The sequence below is a fragment of the Stigmatopora argus genome, chromosome 2, assembly GCF_051989625.1.
Source record: "Stigmatopora argus isolate UIUO_Sarg chromosome 2, RoL_Sarg_1.0, whole genome shotgun sequence".
Classification (NCBI taxonomy): Eukaryota; Metazoa; Chordata; class Actinopteri; order Syngnathiformes; family Syngnathidae; genus Stigmatopora; species Stigmatopora argus.
In genome coordinates, this window is record NC_135388.1 from 22,511,996 (window position 1) to 22,533,620 (window position 21,625).

Consider the following 21,625-nt stretch of genomic DNA (forward strand, 5'->3'; position numbering starts at 1 on the left):
CATTAAAACCAGGCCAGGGGGTGATTTTCTCGGGAAAAGACAGCGATGAACGTCAATGGCGTACGGGCAAACATTGCCCGAAAATGGGGTAAAATCCAGCCAAAAACAGCATTTATTGATTAAATACAAATACTGGAGCTTTTTAGACATCAGAACCGGGCCCGGAGTATCATTTCCCCGATAAAAAGACAGCGATGAACGTCGATACGTCGATACGTGAAATGACAAAAAATGCACTAAAATTAGATAAAATCCACTTCCTAGCATCATTTATTGATTGAATACAAATACTGGAGCTTTTGAGACATTACAACCAGGCCAGGGGGGTGATTTTTCCCGGGAAAAGACAGCGATGGACGTCAATGGTGAAACGCCAAAAATTAAACTGGGGTAAAATCCACTTCCTAGCAGCATTTTGTGATTAAATACAAACACTGGAGCTTAAATACAAACACTGGAGCTTTTCAGATATCAGAACTTGGCCCACAATTGAAATATTATTTAGGAATATAGCCATATTTGTAATTTTATTCACCAAAAATCCTTTTTACACAATATCCATCCTCCTTTCTTTTTCCTTCTTTCCTATCGCCATCGAAGCTAATGATGAAAGTCGAGCCTGTCCTGTCATATTTCCGGCATAGTCCGTTTTGAAAATAGCTTTTAATCAACACAACAATATACTATTTGCTTGTGGAGCTAAGTTAGCGCGCTGAAAGTGCCCCACACACCATTTTCCCGGCTGTAACAGGCTTGCTAGCTTCGGAGTTGACCGCCCTTTCTTAATGATGTCAATTTTTTTCCTGAAAAAGTCCGTCTGAAAAATAGCTTTGTGAGCAAACAGAATCTATTTGTTTTTGGTTCTGTCGGCCATAGTGGAGTTTGCGATCTCGGCTGCCTCGGTACTGCTTTGGCCCGCCTACTAGCCAATCATAGTTTGTGAAAGCAATGACATGTCCCAGCCAGCAAAATGCTAACGCCTATGAAAAATCATTGTGGGGTTGCCAACTCGAAATCTGATTGGTTAAAAGCAACAGTCTAGTTTAATGCAGCAGAGCCCGCAAGAACTGATTGTGCAGGCTTTGAGGCAGATCTGATCTGGCAACAAATAATGGCTGAAATGTGATTGGTTAAATGTTTCAATATGAAAACACACATCTGGAAGCAGTGCAACCAGGGGGAAAAGCAATGAAAGGAAGCTAACAGACCATTTGGAATAATAAGTACGTATTGATGGACAAAATATAATATGATTCAGATATTTCTTAGGCCAGCAGAGAAGGCCTTGAAGGCCCTGACGGCCCGCCACTGATATATACACACACAGACAGGTACACACGTACACACGTACACACGTACACACGTACACATGTACACATATACATATATACATACAGTGGTACCTATGATACGAGCTTAATGCATTCTGGGACTGAGCTCGTATGTCGATATTCTCGTAACTCAAACGAACGTTTTCCATAGAAATGAACTAAAAACAAATTAATTTGTCCCAACCCTCTGAAAAAACACTCAAAACAGGATATTGGATTGGAAAAACATTTTTATTTGTTCTAATTCGCCATCTATTAACAAAGTAACAATTTAAAATTACTAAAATGTGCTTAATAGTACTAAAATTATATGGATTTTGCAGGGGGGGGGAGAGACGGACAGAGAGATGGGGGGACTTTTTCCACGGCAACGCGCTTGTAACATAAACAAATTTAAATGAACTTGGATTACGATGCAGGCACTCAAAATTAAATTTAATCTAACCTTACACTAAACTTAATTCAAATTTTGTTTTAAATTTTGATACCTTTCTTCTCCCGGTTTGGCTTCATTTGCCCCGCCTCCACCCTGACTGCATGGCAACGCGCTCGTAACAGCATAAACATATTTAAATGAACTTGGATTACGATGCACACACACTCTAAAATAAGTTTAATCTAACCTTACACTAAACTTAATTCTAATTTTGTTTTAAATTTTGATACCTTTCTTCTCCCGGCCGGGTTGGCTCTATTTGCCCCGCCTCCACTCTGACTTTCAGTCAATATCGAGGGTTGTTTGAATTTGTATTCCCTTCAAAATATTCCCAAAATGATGCACACAAATGTCCTCACAATAGGATAACGCACGACCGCTTGCCAAAAATAAGTAGTATATACGCCATTCGCACTGACCAACGGGAAAAAAACACTGAAAAAATGCAACGCTCCGCCCAGTGCTCGCAGAGACATTACACGAGGGAGTTGCAACCACAGAGACATTACACGAGGGTGTTGCGGGGAGAGGGACAGTGCCCATGATGTTCTTATGAGCAGCCTCTCGCGTCCGCTGTCTGCTCGTATATCAAAATTTGTCATATGTCGAGGTACCACTGTATATATATGTATATGTGTGTATATATATATATATATATATATATATATATATATATATATATATATATAGTGGTACCTCGACATACGAGCAATTTGAGTAATACACCGTATTTACTCGCATATAAGCCGCCCCCCTGATTCCCAATTTTCACCTCCATATTCGTGGTTTTAATAGGGAGTACAAATGTGTTACTTTGAAGGGAAAATCTTAAAAATAATCACAAGTGGTATTTCTGAGAGAGACAGGGTTAGGGGTTAGAGATACTGTATGAATCAAAAGTACATTATTAGGGTCAATATCTAAGGAAGTTAATATGCCTGTCTTTGTAAATGCAAAATATCAAAATATTCAATTTGAAAAAATTTGAGAACCTGATGCCTTCTAGTTACAGAAATTACAATTTTCTTACCAGAAGTTGTGGCAGCCATATTGCTTCTAATGTCAAAATATCTCAATTCTTTTGATGGTTCATATTACTCCAATAGTCTCCAAAACTTTCAAACAAGAAATAAAACAAAAAAAATCGAAGGTGGAATTTTGTTTTATTTCAAAATCAAGGCTACTGGCGAAAAAAAATGTAGACGGCAGCACCCCGACCTCACTAAGATGGCCGCGCCCCGACCTTGCTAAGATGGCCATGCCCCAACCTCGCTAAGATGGCCATGCCCCGAGCAAACAGTGACGGGAACGTTCCGTGTTTTATGAAAGATACGTTTTTTTCATGAATTTCATTCATAGAAAAATAATTTAGTTTAGCGTTTTATCTGTTTATCCTTTCTCTCTTTTGAAATAAATGACCATATCGGCATTCACTTGCATCATGACATCACGGCGCACGCAGCGGCGCCATTTTGTCGTGACGTCATCAGGTTACGAAGCAAACAAATTGCATTTTTTTGCAAGTCGTGTTTTTATGCGCATATAAGCCCTCGCTTCAGTCATATTTTTTGCCTGCCACTCTCAGTTGCGTTGCAAAATGGCAAAGAATTTTTTTTTATGTGTTTGTTTTTTTACAATTCGGGTTGGATTTTATGTTGTGCATTGAATTTGTTTACGGGTGGCCCGGTGGTGGGTGTGGTTACAGCTCTGGGGTCCTGGGTTCAAATCCAGGTCACATCCACCTGTGTGGAGTTTGCATGTTCTCCCCACCTGGGTGGGTTTCCTCGGGGTACTCCGGTTTCCTCCCACATTCCAAAAACATGCATGGTAGGCTGATTGGACACTCTAAATTGCCCCTAGGTATGGGTGTGAGTGTGCATGGTTGTCCGTCTCCTTGTGTCCTGCGATCGGCTGGCCACCGATTCAGGGTGTTCCCGGCCTCTGGCCCGGAGTCAGCTGGGATAGGCTCCAGCATCCCCCGCGACCCTAATGAGGATAAAGCGGTTCAGAAGATGAGATGAAAAATTGTTTGCTGTGTGCGGAGAACACGAGAGTAGTGCGCCATTGCGCACACGCACAACTAAGAGGGAACTTTTGTCACGGGCTATGTATAACACCAGAGAAAATGCTTTTTTGTCTCTGGCTTTGTACATTGTCTTGTTTATAAGATGGAAATAGAACACCACCTGAAAAGTTGAATTACGGTTACTGGCATGTTATGGAAATTATCATCATGCACCAAGCTAAACTAAATCCTTTGAACTATTGACTGTGTATCTGGAATAACTCAAACTGAACTTGTTCACCACATGTGTTCAAAACATTCAAACACATTGACACATTTAACTTACTCACACGAACAATTTCCCATTGGAAAGGTATGTGCACATAACTGAAGTCTAGAAACACTTATCATCTGTGCATTCAAATAATAAACTTCAGAAGACATGAGATACTGATGAATAATGGTACACGTTACTGTGCACCCTTGCTGCTCCAAATGCTTCCGAACCCAACTGCATTAGTAGAGAGAGGTGATAAGGAGCATTTTATATTCATGTATAAATTTCCGTTGTTTACAAATGTTACATGTTTTGGTGTATTAATTAAAACTGGTCCACAACCACCAGTCCGTCAGAGAAAAAAATGTTAACGTCTTAAACCTCACGCACACGAGACAAGTACGAAGAGAATAGGCCAGTGGTGCGCTGCACCTCAGGTTTGCCAGATCACAAAGACTGCAAACCAATCACTACGTAAATACATATAACCCACTCAGTTCGGCGGGAAATTGGCCAATCTGTCAACCTTTATTTCAGATGAGGCGTACACAAACTCCTATTTCTGACAAGGCTGCTCCTTTCTTTCTCTTTTTTTTAAAGAGGTGCATTTCATGTTACCTCGGAATTTACAGACTTGCAAATGATAATTTCAATTTCAATGTGGAAACACAAATCGTGACCGGATGATTTGCCTAAAGACGTTTCGCCGACGGACGTTTGACAGACGGACAGGTCGCCGAATAGATGTTCCGCCGAACGGAGGTTTCGCCGAAACGGGATTCGCGCGCTCGCCCTGCCCCCGGATCGTGTGTGTACAAGTTTTTCAACCTCGGCCCGCGGGCCATATACGGCCCGTTAGGATTTTTAATCCGGCCCGCCGCCGGCGTTCTCCAATTTATAGTAAAAATCAATGATTCATTTCCCTTTGCCGCTCATCACTCTCAATTTATTAGTCTACCGTCAATGGCAGCCCGGGAATAAGCACTCTTGGGCGGTCATGGCAGCCCAAGTCACGATGGGGGCAAAAAACGTCTATATACGTCCATTCGCCAAACGGCTCAAAATGCTCTCAAATCCGGTCAAATCCAGCCGAAAACAGCGTTTAATTATTAAATATAAATACTAGTATTATAACCGAGCCCAGGGAAGTGAATTCCTCGGTAAACTGTTCCGATGATGTCGCGATGGGGGCAAAAAAACGTCTATATACGTCCATTCGCCAAACGGCTCAAAATGCTCTCAAATTCGGTCAAATCCAGCATTTAATGATTAAATACAAATACTAATATTTGTATTTAATCCTTAAACGCTGTTTTCGGTTTTGAGCCGTTTGGCGAATGGACGTATATAGACGTTTTTTTGCCCCCATCGCGACATCATCGCGACAGTTTACCGAGGAATTCACTTCCCTGGGCTTTGTTATAATACTAGTATTTGTATTTAATCATTAAACGCTGTTTTCGGCTGGATTTGAGAGCATTTTGAGCCGTTTGGCGAATGGACGTATATAGACGTTTTTTTTGCCCCCATCGCGACATCATCGCGACAGTTTACCGAGGAATTCACTTCCCCGGGCTCGGTTATAATACTAGTATTTGTATTTAATCATTAAACGCTGTATTTGGCTGGATTTGACCAAATTTGAGAGCATTTTGAGCCGTCTGGCGAATGGACGTATATAGACGTTTTTTTGCCTCCATCGCGACATCATCGCAACATTTTACCGAGGAATCACTTCCCTGGGCTCGGTTCTAATGTCCAAAGAGCTCCAGTATTTGTATTTAATCATTAAATGCTGTTTTAGGATGGATTTGACCCGATTGCTGTCATTTCACGGCTCGGTTCCGCTACATCTGCCCGCCCAAGAGTGCTTATTCCCGGGCTGACATGCCCGCCCAAGAGTGCTTATTCCCGGGCTGACATGCCCGCCCAAGAGTGCTTATTCCCGGACTGCCACGCCCGCCCAAGAGTGCTTATTCCCGGGCTGCCATTGACGGTAGACAAATAAATTGAGAGTGATGAGCGGTAAAGGGAAATGAATCATTGATTTTTACTATAATTTGGACAACGCCGGCGGCGGGCCGGATTAAAAATCCTAACGGGCCGTATATGGCCCGCGGGCCGAGGTTGAAAAACTGGTACACACACGATCCGGGGGTGGGGCGAGCGCGCGAATCCCGTTTCGGCGAAATCTCAGTTCGGCCGAATGAACGTTCAGCGGAACGTCCATTCGGCGACCTGTCCATCTGTCAAACGTCCGTCGGCGAAACTTCTTTAGCTTGTACTTGCACTAAAACTCCATAGGCTGCTAACCTCTTTAGTCATTTTTTTGTACCTGGCTACTTATTTATGTGACCACTTATTCATGTTGACTACTTATGTATGTTGACTACTTATTTATGTTGACTACTTATTTATTTATTACTTATTTATGTTTACTTCATGGTGAATCTTTAAATTCTACTTGTATGATGACATTAAAGGCATTCAGTTCAATTCAGCATACCCTCACAAAATGTTTGGATCTCCCAGGCTGGTCTGGCATTTTCCCCCACCATCGGAGCCAATGTACCACCAAGTGTGGTCAGTTGAGCGCTCTTCACCCGACTGTCCAAGACATGCAGTTTACATATGAACACCCTTATGATTGGACATGATGATTATTCACAATCCGCGACAAGCGCAGAAGACCAACAATAGAAAACTGCTTATTATTCCCAATCATGCCCCTCCAGGTCTCACTGCCATTGCCCACGTGATCATTGAAGTCCCCCAGCAGAACAAGACAGTGCCTAGAAGGAGTGGTCGCCAGCAGCTCCTCCAAGGACTCCCAAAAGCCTGGGCTCTCTGCGCTGCTGCATAGGCACTATCAACAGTCAGCTACCCGCTCGTCTACTGAGGTGAACCCCAATATACAGACACCAAGCCAGGGGTCAATAAGTATGCAACACCTGGTCATCAACTCTGACCAGAGTGGAAGAGTGTCAACATTCCTCCAAAGGTGTGATATCAGAGCCCGATTTGTGTGCCAAAGGTAATTCAAACTACATACAATCAGAACTTCTCAGCCTTATGCACTAGCTTGGCCTCTCAACGCCCATTCCATGCCCCAGAAGCCAACATCTGCAGCCAAGGATCGGACTGCCAAAGACCCGTCCTTTGACTCGCACCCAACTGCCTGCACACCCCACCTCTTTGGCCCATTCCACAGGTGGTGAGTTCTAGGTAAGTTGAGTCCATGTTGCCTATTCGGGTTGCTTGGCTGCAGGTCCGACCACCAGGCGCTCTTCATTGTGCGCCACTTCCAGATCTGGCTCCAGAGAGGGACCCCAGTGACTCGCTTTTAGGTGAAGGAAAACAGAGTCCTTTCATGTCACTCATCATAAAATGACTTTTGAACCATTCTTTTTCTGGTGCCTCACCTAAAACTTGTTTGACATGGGTGACCCTTCTTGGGGCACAAAGCCTCAGACAGCATAGCTTATAGGATCATTGGGACACTAACTCCCCACCACAATAAGGTGATAACTCATTGGAGTGAATTGTTTTGTGATATTTATAAATATATATTTATAAATAAACATGTTTAACCCAATTTTGTCTGGTTTCATTTCATCGATTTCTTAACTTATTTGATAAATGTCACTTCAACTATTAACACGTGGGTGGCTTCAGACGTGTATAAACAATATTGAAATTCAGCATAATCTGATGATATTTAATAAATATATTAGATATTTTATAATTACTGAACATTAAATTGCAATTGTTTTATTTGGACCAATATGTCACTGAAGCTACTGTTATATTTAAAGGGATAGGGACTTGTCCCGGCTTAGAATGACTTATTTTCCTTTTAAGTGCAAGTTGATGCTGTAGATTGAACAATTTTTCCTCTCAGGTATGACTGTGCCAGATGAGGACACAGAGGCAGGGCAGACTGGGAAATACTGTCTTGTTGCCATTGGAAGACTGCAGGTTTGTACAGTTTCCTGTCTGCATATTTAAAAGCCATCAGAACAAATTCACTCTATCGATGACAAACTTTGCACACGAATTGGATCAGACAGCTACTCAATATGTTTTGACAAAGAAATATAATGAATTGCTAATCATACCCTTCAATGGATATACAGTATTGGCATTCCATTTTGGTTCCGTTTGCATGTTCTCCCCATTCCTACGTGGGTTTTCTCTGGGTACTTCGGTTTTGTCCCACATTCCCAAAACATGTTTTATAAACTGATTGAACACTCTGAATTGTCTTCAGTGTGTCTCCTGCCTACTACCCATAGTTGGCTGAGATAAGTTCCACACACTTGGGGTATTGCAGGGGTCAGTGTTGCTCTTCAGATAGAGATACAATCAGTGTGCCATTATGCCTGGCTTGAAAAATCCCAACTGTATTTCAACATATCGAAGACTGTCTTCATGTAGTTCTCAAAAACTGACAGTGATCCCAACGTTTTTGTCCAAGGTAAAACAATAAATGGAGTCCAAGAATTTAAATACCGAGCAATGATTCTTAACTCACAACAAGTCTTCAAATGACAGGAAAAAAACACTCTGAATAGAATTAAACTTTAGGTGCATTACAAACAATCTATATCCCGAATCAGCAAAACTGTATTTTGACACATTGATCATATCACACATGACTTACTGTCTAACAAGTTGGTCATCGGCCTGCAAGACAACACTAAAACCAATTGAAACTATTTATAAGCAAGTTCTGAAAGTATTTGACAGAATACAAAAAACGTACCACCACTGTCAGATATTTAAAAAAAAAACACAAACGCCTGAACTGGGACAATACTGTTAAATATGCTGATGCCATCATCTCATCTCATTTTCTGAACCGCTTTATCCAAACTTGGGTTGCAGGGGGGTGCTGGAGCCTATCCCTGCTGACTTTGGCCCAGAGGCGGGGAACACCCTGAATTGGTGGCCAGCCAATCGCAGGGCACAAGGAGACAAACAACCATTCACACTCACACTCATACCTAGGGGCAATTTAGAATGTGCAATCACCCTACCAAGCATGTCTTTGGAATGTGGGAGGAAAGCGGAGGACCCGGAGAAAACCCACGCAGGCCTGGGGAGAACATGAAAACTCCACACAGGTGGACCGACCTGGATTTGAACCCAGGTCTCCCACTGTGAGGCCGACGCGCTAACCACTCGCGCCGCTTTGCCACCCTTGATGCCATCGGAAAGAGTGAATTTAGCCAAACCACCTTCTCCGCTTTCAACAGTAAACTCTCTCTCTCATGATTATAATTTTGAGAGCGAGCGAATCCGGCGACGCATTGTCCGTTCGACGAAATGTCCGTCGACCAAACGTCCGTTCGACCAAACGTCCGTTCGACCAAACGTCCGGTCGACAAACTGTACGTCGACCAAACGTTCGGTCACGGAATGATCCCATCCCACCATATTTATTTCAGGACAGCATGTAGCCTATTTTAATGTGTTCATTGTTATGGTTTACACTTCTTTTGAGTCGTATCAACTGAATTGAGTAACAAGAATTATCCACTATTGTGGTGTCATTATTAGAGGTTTTGTCTATTCTGCCTATCTTAGAAGTGAGGGTATAATAAATTAATAAATACAAGTAACGTGACTGTGAGTCCACTGCTTCTACACTTGTTTATGGAATAAGTGGAAAATGGAAAAATACAAATTCTGCCACCAAAAGGGTCACTGAAATTTTTGTTTATATTTGGTCAGGTTATCACCGGTTGCTTTGGAACTGGTACCAAACTGATATCCTGTTTAATTGCCCAACTATGATTCAAACTCCTCTTAAGATTTAAGATGGAACTTGGACACAGGAAACATAAGGAGTAAAAATCACTCATCACTGCTGGATTGTTTTTGTTTGTTTTGTTGTTTTAAGTTTTATTTATGTTATGTACTATAACACTTTCCCTCAGGTAACCAGCTCTCCAGTATCTATGGATATTAATGGCCTGACGGTACCTACAGAGTTCTTGTCCCGCCATAATTCGGATGGAGTCATCACTTTTGTTGATCCGCGCTGCATCAACGTTATTGGTTATCAGCCTCAGGTAAGAAGTGAGGATTAAAGAAAGGGTCTTTATAGACTGAAGAGTTTTATTGTGCCAAATCGGAGTTTGGTGTCCTCCAATTATGTTAGTTATCATTTTGTTGTTTATTCAGAAAAAGCAGCTAAACAAAAAAATGGTTTATGGGGGACAGAGGGAAAAAACAGGAGAGGGAGTGCAGTAATCCCTCGAATATTGCGGTTAATGCAGACCAAACATGGCCGTGATAATCTAAAAATTGTGACATAAAAAAATTAAATTAAATAAACTTTTTTTTACTTCAGTGCTGAGTCCAAGTAGCAAGAGTGGCTCCTGCTTACGAGTTTCAGCATGGATTTTCAAATTTTTCTGAAAACTATATAACATGTATTTTTTTTTTACTATAGTGCTGAGTCCTAGTTGCAAGAGTGAGTCCTAGTTGCAAGAGTGGCTTCCGCTTAAGAGTTTCAGCGTGGATTCAGTTGAAGCCACTCTTTCTATTAGGACTCGGCACTGAAGTAATTTACAGTGGTACCTCGAGATACGAGCTTAATTTGTTTTGGGACTCGTATGTCGATTTACTCGCAACTCAAATGAACGTTTCCCATAGGAATGAACTAAAAACAAATTAATTTGTTCCAAACATCTGAAAAAAACACCAAAAAGAGTATATTGGATTGGAAAAACATTCTATTAACAAAGTAACAAATAACTAGTGGTTTAATAGTACTAAAATTAGATGGATTTTGTGGAGGGGAGAGAGAGAGGGACAGAGAGAGAGGGGGGAGAGACCTTTTGCACGGCAACGTCGTCGTAACATAACATAAACAAATTTAAATGAACTTGGATTACGATGCAGACACACTGAAAAATAAGTTTAATCTAACCTTACACCAAACTTAATTCTAATTTTGTTTTAAATTTTTATACCTTTCTTCTCTTGGGTTGGCTCTATTTGCCCCGCCTCCACCCTGACTTTCAGATGCAACCTATCGAGGGTTGTTTGCTTTTGTTGTCCCTTCAAAATATTCCCAAAATGATGCACACAAATGCCCTCACAATAGGATAACGCACGACCACTTGCCAACGAGAAGTAGTATATGCTCTGCCATTCACACTTACTAACGAGGAAAAAAACACTGAAAAAATGCAACGCTCTGCCCAGTGCTCGTAGAGACATTACACGATGTTAGGAGTAGCTTGTTATTGTTTTTCCATTGCTTTCTCCCTGTGTTCTGATGTTCGTTTCCCTACTCTTGTTTGTCTCTCCTGCCTTGCCGTTGTGCTCGCGCAGCTGCGCGTGATTCAAAATTAGTTCCTGTTGTGTCTATTTAAACCCCACTGATTATTATGCCATGGTCGGATTGTCTGCCTTATTTCCCTTGCCATGTGTCTCCGTTACCTCGTTCCTCGATTCCCGTGTTTTCTCTAGTCCGGTTTGGTTTTGTGATTTGATTCCTAAGTCTTTGTTATTTTCTAAGATCCAAAAGTAGCAAAATTCCAATTTAAATGCCTCGAAATCCACACCATCGCTACGGCTTCCGCCATCTTGATTCAACTCCACTGTAAACCGGAAGAATTCGGTAACACGGGTGCATTGTGAATCATCCGAGTTACAAGTTCTGGAATGATTCATCTTGTGCGACTTCAGTGTGGCAATCGATTCGGAATCGATTGCATCGGTAGCCTCTATCGCTTTAACATTTTCGTTTTCATTTTTTTTTTAAGGGAAGAAAATATTATTAAGGCTGACTAAACCAACAGTCTTTTGTTTTGAAACAAATCCTATCATTTCCGGGGTTCATCTAAAAGAAGTAGGGTTACACAGCACTGGTAAGTATTATCATTATGCCTGCTCGGAATAAGCGCAAAATGGATCGCAATTTGGATGAAACCCAGACACTCACAGAAGTTTATTGGTTCGTATTCCATGAAATTTCCCATGTTGAAGCCGCACAACATGCAAGTGCGACTTCAGCGTGACACATGGTGGAATTACTGACTTTAAAACGCACGTAGAAGGACCCAAACACTAATATAAACTTATTTTCATTATGTTGTACTTTTTCAATAGTTTTCAAAACACAATATTTCAATTGATGTAAAAACATGATAATAACAGTTGGATTTAAATTGTCATACTCTTATTTTTTTTACATTTTGCTTTAATCATATTCACTCCGGAAATACTCCGGAAATGGGACAAAGGTACTCCTGAAATGGGGTCGATGGAGGTTAGCAGCTCTGTGTAAGCCAAAAAAAATCACAATCTTATTATTATTATTATCTTAATTATTAAGATTTATATTGAGAAAATAGAGACAAAAAATTTTTTTCGTAATATTTCAACATAAAATTGTATTGTAGAAATTCAACTTTAACACTGATTATTGTTTGACTTCAAAGGACCTGTTGGGGAAAGATATTTTCGAGTTTTGCCACCCGGAGGATCAAAGTCACCTGAGAGAAAGTTTTCAACAGGTAATTCAGGGGCATGAATAAAAATGGTCACACCTGAGATGCATGCCAAAATGTGGGTGCCCTGGGTATTTACAAAATTTAACTGATTTCAAATGGCCCGGTGAGTGAGTGGTTACTGCATCGGCCTCATAGTTATGAGATCGAGGGTTCGATCCCAGTTCAAGACCTTCCTGTGTGGAGTTTGCATGTTCTCCTTGCGCTTGCCTGGGTTATCTCAGGGTACTTCGGTTTCCTCCCACATCCCAGAAAACATGCAGCGTAGGCTGGAAGAACAATTTAAATTGCTGCTAAGAAAAAGTGTGAGTGTGAATGGTTGTCCATCTCCTTGTGTCCTGCAATTGGCTGACCACCAGTTCAGGGTGGGCGGCCCGGTGGAGCAAGTGGTTAGCGCATCGACCTCACAACTCTCGGGTCCTGGGTTCAAATCCAGGTCACGTCCACCTGTGTGGAGTTTGCATGTTCTCCCCAGGCCTGCGTGGGCTTCTCCCAGTACTCCGGTTTCCTCCGACATTCCTAAAACATGCAGTGTGTGCAGTGAAAAGGAAGTGCGCTTCCCATTAAAACATACGGCCTGCACACGGTGAAACCACACGTGGCCACGCTATGCGCACATTGGGAAATTTGAACATTATTGATTGGTGTCCTATGCACCTACTTTGACCCCACACTTATGCGAACGGGCACTATTCCCAAGCCTTACTCAAGGCCCGGCGACGCCGGGCTCTTGTGCTTGTTGTTTATATTCATTCTTGTAAAATACATACATTAGATTTAAGTTGATATTGCTGATATGCTTGACGTGTTTTCCAACTTCATAAACAATAGTACATGAACTTGCCATAGGATTCAACTCAAGAATCATTTGTGTCGTATTGGAAATAATGATTATTGCCATTCTGCAGGTGGTGAAGTTAAAGGGTCAAGTACTGTCTGTGATGTACCGTTTCCGCATGAAAAACAGGGAGTGGATATTGATCCGAACCAGCAGCTTCACCTTCCAGAACCCATACTCTGATGAGATTGAATATATCATCTGTACCAATACCAACGTGAAGTAAGTTCATCATACAGACTCACATGCACACACACGCCCACCAATAAAATAATTTGATTCCATTTGATTCCATTCCATTCGATTTGATTCGACCGGCCGGCAGTGGGCTTACCTCGTTGCACTTATCCGAAAATAAAGCACCCTGCACAGCTAATTGATGCTTGGACGAAGCGGAAGAGCGAAGTGGAAGTTAAATTTCCCGGCCAGTCGATTCGATGGCCTATGCCCGCAGTGTCGGCAAGGGCTTCGGCGGCCCGTGCCTGCCGCGTCGGCCGGAGCTTCGGCGGCCCATTCCCGCGGCGTCGGTCGGAAGTTTGAAGGCCCCTACCTGCGGCGTCGGCCTGGGCTTCAGTAGCCTCTGCCCGTGACGTCGGCCGGAGCTTCGGCGGCTCGTGCCCGCGGCGTCAGCCGGCGGCCTCTGCCCGCGACGTCGGCCGGAGCTTCGCCGGCCCGTGCCCGCGGCGTCAGCCGGTAGCCTCTGCCCGCGACGTCGGCCGGAGCTTCGGGGGCCCGTGCCCGCGGCGTCAGCCGGTGGCCTCTGCCCGCGACGTCGGCCGAAGCTTCGGCGGCCCGTGCCCGCGGCGTCAGCCGGTGATCCAGCGGTGAGCGAAGTCTGCCCCAGAACAGGCAGCGACAAGTTTTTGGGAAGAGGATGCCGGACATTTTTATTCAAAAAGGAACTGAAAATGCCAGGCTTCACACGGATCGCATGTGTGGGGATTCTGCTGGCTGGCTTCATGGAAAAGCCAGCCTTAATCAACAAGTTTGTGCCTCATGCTTTAAAAAAACAAGAACAAAGGCTGTGTTTTGACAGATTCGATTCTAAGAGTTTTTTAAGTCGTTTTGTTACCTGACATGTTTAATCAGGCGAGTATAGTAATCCCTCTAATACCGCGGACAATGGACCCATGGCCACAAGAAGACAAAGCACTTGGACTAAAACTCCCATTTACCTGTTTTTTTATTTTTTTATATGAAGCAGCGAGGAACTATTTTCACTAAGGAGTACAGTATTTAAAGAAGTTATTTTTTAGGTGTACATTATATGTAGGTATTAATTCATTAGTCTTTTGACATGCTTATAGCTGTAATATTTAATAAACTTTTTGATAATTGTACTTATGTACTTGTATTTCTGTATAGGCGTGAAAACACGTATTGTGGTAGTTATAATGGGGGTGATCCTACTTTGCGTTTTTTCGTTAATGTCTGGCCTACATTAACCGCAATATTTGAGGGATTACTGTTAACCACTTTCTTCAAGGTTTGAAGTTGAGAAAGTCCACTAATAACCGAGCATAGCAATTTTCTTGTAGCACACTGTGCCAATCTTTTGTCAGTCATGACACCATGGTAAAGGAGGTCAATGTATACAACATATTTTCTGATGATGTTTTTTTACAGACAGCTTCAGCAGCAACAAGCAGAACTAGAAGTTCACCAGAGAGATGGTCTGACTGCATATGATCTTTCCCAGGTAAATAAACATCAAGTTCTGAATTGAATGAAGATATTAAGAAATAAGCATTTATTGCTCATAAACCTATTGATATGAAAATAGTTATATCAATTAAAGTTAAAATCTTATCACTCCTAATGCCAGGTTCCTGTGGCTAATGTGAGCAGTGGGGTGCATGAGGCAGCGAAGAGCATCGAAAAGCCAGAGGCCCTTTTCTCCCCGGAGAGAGATCCACGCTTCGCTGAGATGTACACCAACATCTCTGGCTGTACGACATCACAAGCAGATAAAAACTTATGTTATTTGATGTCTGCTTTATAAAGCAATTCAGTTCCTGGTTGACATGTAATTTGGGCTCAAATCATAAAATGCTCTACTTTGTTTAAAATAATGTCAGCCACATTCGTAAAAGGGCGGCCCTGTGGCGCGAGTGGTTAGCCCGTCGGCCACACAGCTCTGGGGTCCTGGGTTCAAATCCAGGTCACGTCCACCTGTGTGGAGTTTGCATGTTCTCCCCGGGCCTGCGTGGGTTTCCTCCAGGTACCCCGGTTTCCTCCCACATTCCAAAAACATGCATGGTAGGCTGATTGGACACTCTAAATTGCCCCTAGGTATGGGTGTGAGTGTGCATGGTTGTCCTTTGTCTCCTTGTGCCCTGGGATCGGCTGGCCACCACCTTTGGCCCGGAGTCGGCTAGGATAGGCTCCAGCAACCATAATGAGGATAAAGCGGTTCAGAAAATGAGATGAGACATTCGTAAAAGAAAACTGCAATTTCTTCTTCTACAACTTTATGCCTTCTCCTCTCTATAGCCACCATTGTTTGTTTCTTCCCAGTTGTTAACTAAATCTGGTGTTTGTGTCTGTGTCTGCATAGCGGGTGATAAGAAGATGATGGTTCCCTCTTCTACACCAGGAGGGCAGCAGCTCTACTCCCAGAGTTCTCCATTCCAGCAGGGACACGCTGGGAAAAGCTTTAGGTGGATGTCATTGTCATTGATGTTGGGTGACTTACTTTCCCACTTCTTATATTAGAAATATGTCTACATTTCTGTTTGCAGTTCCTCTGTGATCCATGTCCCAGGTGTAAATGACATTCAGCCATCAAGTTCATCCAATCCGAATCTAGCTCAGATATCAAGACAACTTAACCCAGGGCAAGTTGCTTGGTCGGGAAATCGACCCCCCTTCTCTGGCCAGGTAAAATACCTGCATAAAAAAACTTAAATTAAATGTTGGCGTCCCAGAGATGAGTGGTTAGCGCGTCGGCCTCACACTTTTGGTGTCGGGGTTCAGTACCACATCGGTCCTCACTGGGTGGAGTTTCCATGTTCCTCTCGGGCTTCCGTGTGTTTTCTCAGGGTACTGTCATCCTTAATCACTTCACCATTTCAACATTCGCGGCTTCAGTGCATCACAGTATTAAGTATCCAAATCAAAACTGATCATAAAAATTTCAAAATTCACACCGAAACTCGTAACTGGAAGACACAAGATGAAAAATGGCGGAAGTCAGGGCACCATCACCCAACTCAGAGCCGAAGAAATTTCACCGAAGAATGACGCGGCGAATACTATAAAAGGCAAAGAAGAACGACGTCTTGCCCTTTCCTGTTTTGTTCGAATTGGATTTCCCATCACGTACATCACCTCGTGGATGAAGACGTCTTGGCTTTTACTCCTTTGTTCGGATTGGATTTCGCATGGTGCACATCACCTCCTAGAGGAAGACCACGTCGCTAGATCGTCTTTATCAGTTCTCTGCAAAGTACCCTCTCACGCTACCTCCTTGTTTGCCTCACCTGATCTCCGACCTCTTGTTTTGGTCCCAGGACCTTGACCACGCTCACGATCTCGACCACGCATCCTTAACCCTTGCTTTGGACCTCTCTACGGAGCTCTCGGCTAGCGACCTCCACGTTACGCAAGACGACACCACTACACATTGTACCTTCCCCTGGCCCTACCCAACATTTTAGGACAAAGTACCGTATTTAATCGAATATAACGCACACAATTTTGTACCAAAAAACTGAAGTTTGGGTGCACGCTATACACGAATCCCGGTGAAACACTGCCGTCCGCCGGTGAAAAAGTCACCTCGGCAGTCGTTATAACGGGAGATGTACAACCTGTTTTTGTCCGCCAGGTGGGACACGAGCCCGTTCTTGATAAAGATAAACAAATAAAACGCGAAACAAAATTTATTTTTACGCCTGAATGAAATTCATTAAAAAAACGTATCTTGCATAAAACGCAAAACGTTCCTGTCACTGCTCACTCGGGGCACGGCCATCTTAGTGAGGTTGGGGCAGAGCCATCTTAGAGAGGTCGGGGCGCAGCCATCTAAGCGAGGTCGGCCACGGCCATCTTAGTGAGGTCGGGGCGCAGCCATCTTAGCGAGGTCGGGGCACGGCCATCTTAGAGAGGTCGGGGCGCAGCCATCTAAGCGAGGTCGGGCACGGCCATCTTAGGGAGGTCGGGCACGGCCATCTTAAGGAGGTGGGGTCGCAGCTATCTTAGTGAGGTCGGGGCGCAGCTATCTTAGTGCGGTTGGGGCGCTGCCGTCTAAAGATTTTTCACCAGACGCAGGTAGCCTTAATTTTGAAATAAAACAAAATTACACCTTGATTTTGAAATAAAACTAAATTACACCTTGATTTTGAAATAAAACTAAATTACACCTTGATTTTGAAATAAAACTAAATTACACCTTGATTTTGAAATAAAACTAAATTACACCTTGATTTTGAAATAAAAATAAATTACACCTTGATTTTGAAATAAAAATAAATTACACCTTGATTTTGAAATAAAACTAAATTACACCTTGATTTTGAAATAAAACTAAATTACACCTTGATTTTTTTTTCGTTTTATTTCTTGTTCGAATCCCAGCTGACTCCGGGCCAGAGCCAGGGGACACCCTGTATCGGTGGCCAGTCAATCGCAGGGCACAAGGAGACGGACAACCATGCACACTGGAATGTGTTGTCAAAGAAGAATGCTTACATTGTCAAATACTTGGATTTGGTATAAAAGAAGCTGAAGAATCTTCGGTGTGCCTTCATCTCACTCTGACCGGAGTATCTGGGTAGATGACAAGCGCTATCAAAGAACATTGCAACACAAGGCTAACTCACTAATATTGATTTTTTTGCGTTGTATTTCTTGTTCGAAATTGACAACTATTGCAGTAATATGAACCATCGAAATAATTTAGATATTTTGACATTAGAAGCAATATGGCTGCCACAACATCTTAAACATCTGGTAAGAAAATTATCATTTCTGTAATTAGAAAGCATCAGGTTCTCATCAAGATAGACTTCATTTTTAGACTTTTAGATAGACTTTTCAAATTGAATAATTTGATATTTTGCATTTACAAAGACAGGCATATTAACTTCCTTCCGATATTTTTCTTAAGATTTTCCCTTCAAAGTAGCACATTTGTACTGTCCGGTGCAAATTGGGAATCAGGGGGCGGCTTATATGCGAGAAATTGTAAAATTCAAAAATTTCAAGGCAACTTTCAGGGTGCGACTTATATGCGAGGAAATACGGTAACTTAATGAACTTAGATTCTTATACGCACACTTAAAATAAGTTTTAATCTTACATTACACTAAATTTCAACTTCTTGTGCAATAACCAAGGCAAAGAGGTTAATATATTCCACTGCGGCTTTCGAGGCGAACTTCCTGCTTTTCCATACGTATTGGCGAGCCAGCTCAGTCACGCGTACACTACTCATGTTTTTCGATTATTTCGAGCTTAATATCAATTGTCATCATACGCCTGTTCTTCGCACTACCCTTCATTGATCCGGCGTGCTTTGGATCCATTGTGTTTCCCTTAATTCTGCACTGATTAACTAAAAAAAAACATTGAAAAAAATGCAACGCTTCGCCCAGTGCTCGTAGAGATCTTTGAACGAGGTAGATGCGGTGAGAAAGACAGAGCGCTGTCGGTCGGGAGGGAGGGACAGATATCTGTATATGTGTATATATATATTTACAGTTGTGGTCAAAAGTTTACATACACTTGTGAAGAACTTTATGTCATGGCTCTCTTGAGTTTCCAGTTATTTCTCCAAATCTGACCTTTCTCTGATAGAGTGATTGGAACAGATACTTCTTTGTCACAAAAACATTCATGAAGTTTGGTTCTTTTATGACTTTATTATGGGTGAACAGAAAAAAAAAGATCAAATCTGCTGGGTCAAAAACATACATACAGCAACACGAATTAACAATTTTGGTGACTTAGAAAGTTGTGTCAGTGAAATGAGCTTCATAGCATGGCCTCTTAACTTCTTGTGAGTGGTTATGAGTGACTACAGCTGGTGACTTCTCTGAGGCCATTTAAATAGGGCTCATTGAATGCAAACGCCCACAAACGCTACAATGGGAAAGTCAAAGGAGCTCAGCATGGATCTGAAAAAGCGAATCCTTGAGTTGAACAAGTCACGAAAGTCACTTGGAGCCATTTCAAAGCAGCTGAGGGTCCCAAGAGCAACAGTGCAAACAATTGTTTGTAAGTATTAAGTGCATGGCACTGTTTTGTCACTGCCACGATCAGGAAGAAAATGCAAGCTATCACCTGATGCTGAGAGAAAATTGGTCAGGAGGGTGAAGATTCAACCGAGAATCACCAAAAAGCAGATCTGCCAAGAATTAGAAGCTGCTGGAACACAGGTGTCAATGTCCATAGTCAAGCGTGTTTTGCATCTCCATGGACTGAGAGGCTGCCGTCTTCTTCTTCTTCTTCTTCTTTTTCACCTCAGGCGCCTGAGGATTACCCTCAGCAGCGCTAGGGCTGCCACTGGAACACGGATAAGTTCATCCAGGGAGTTGCCCAAGCCGCGATGGTAGCGTTCGGTCATTAAGGCCGGACAGCGGAGCCATAAGTGTTCAGACGACTCTGTTTCCTCGTCGCACAGGCGGCAGCGATCCGAGTCGGATTTCCCCACAAGGTGGAGCCAACGGCGGAGCAGGGGGTGGTGTCCACTGCGGAAACGAATCAGGTCTGTGCGGTCTCCTTTCGATAGGGCAAGTTCTTCCTCTGTGACTTTTGTAGTGTAGGTCTGCAGAAGGCGGGGGTGGGAGAGGGGGGGGGAGCGATCTTCACGTTGGATGATGGCACGTCTTGTGGCTGCGTCCGGGGGGGTATTGGTTTGGTCATCTAACGAGCCAAGTTTAGCTAGGGCATCAGAGGCTGCCGTACAAGAAGGAAGCCTTTGCTCCAAAAGTGGCACCTTAAGACTCGACTGAAGTTTGCTGCTGATCACATGGACAAAGATAAGACCTTCTGTAGGAAAGTTATGTAGTCTGACGAAACAAAAATCGAGCTGTTTGGCCACAATGCCCAGCAATATGTTTGGAGGAGAAAAGGTGAGGCCTTTAACCCCAAGTACACCATGCCTACGGTCAAGCACGGTGGTGGTAGTATTATGCTGTGGGGCTGTTATGCTGCCAATGGAACTGGTGCTTTACAGAGAGTAAATGGGATAATGAAGAAGGAGGATTACCTTCAAATTCTTCAAGATAGCCTAAAGTCATAGCCTTTTGCCGAGTAAACGCAGCTTATGGAGAAGCACCACCAATTTCGTCATACTCAGTTTCTGGGTGTGATGACAAGTAGGCTTTTTGTTGTTGATGATGACGACAGGGCCTATGTCCGATTATTATTATTAAGTCATCAGCCCGAAGATTGGGTCTTGGGCGCAGTTGGGTGTTCCAACAGGACAATGACCCCAAACACACAAAAGTGGTAATGGAATGGCTAAATCAGGCTAGAATTAAGGTTTTCGAATCGCCTTCCCAAAGTCCTGACTTTAACCCCATTGAGAACTTGTGGACAATGCTGAAGAAACAAGTCCATGTCAGAAAGCCATCAAATTTAACTGAACTGCACCAATTCTGTCAAGAGGAGTGGTCAAAGATTCAACCAGAAGCTTGCGGATGGCTACCAAAAGCGCCTAATTGAAGTGAAAATGGCCAAGGGACATGTTACCAAATATTAGCGCTGCTGTATGTATATTTTTGACCCAGCAGATTTTATCTCTTTTTTTCTGTTCACCCATAATAAAGTCATAAAAGAACCTAACTTCATGAATGTTTTTTTGTGACAAAGAAGTATCTGTTGCAATCACTCTATCAGAGAAAAATAAGAGTTGTAGAAATAACTGGAAACTGAATAGAGACATGACATTATGTTCTTCACAAGTGTATGTAAACTTTTGACCACAACTGTATACATATATGTATACTTTTCATTTTAAAAATCCCTATAATACAAGTTAAGGGTTAATGAGTTTCCAGCAAAAGAATTGAGTCATTGCAGTGAGATAATTTAGAGGAAAGAGGGCTGATGTTCTCAACCTCTGAACAGATGGTGAAATCATGTTCACGTTTAGAACCTGACCAATTTTTTTAGGCAATTTTTGGCCTTTGGAGTAAAATGTTGTTCCAACAACAATATAAATCTTTCTGAACAGGATGAGGGACCCATCTGCGAGGGCAAAT

At 42.7% G+C, this 21,625-nt stretch overlaps 1 protein-coding gene across 5 annotated transcripts in view; it reads left to right on the forward strand.

The window, feature by feature from the left end:
- Positions 1–21,625, forward strand: part of arnt2 (aryl-hydrocarbon receptor nuclear translocator 2) — a 97,273-nt gene that overhangs the window by 63,809 nt on the left and 11,839 nt on the right. For all 5 annotated transcript variants that reach the window (XM_077591911.1, XM_077591904.1, XM_077591935.1 and 2 more), the window contains 8 exons: positions 7,951–8,027; positions 9,992–10,126; positions 12,509–12,583; positions 13,486–13,637; positions 15,042–15,114; positions 15,241–15,364; positions 15,973–16,075; positions 16,157–16,295. In XM_077591911.1, the coding sequence (XP_077448037.1) occupies positions 7,951–8,027; positions 9,992–10,126; positions 12,509–12,583; positions 13,486–13,637; positions 15,042–15,114; positions 15,241–15,364; positions 15,973–16,075; positions 16,157–16,295 (878 nt within the window). The remainder of the gene's footprint in view (positions 1–7,950; positions 8,028–9,991; positions 10,127–12,508; positions 12,584–13,485; positions 13,638–15,041; positions 15,115–15,240; positions 15,365–15,972; positions 16,076–16,156; positions 16,296–21,625) is intronic.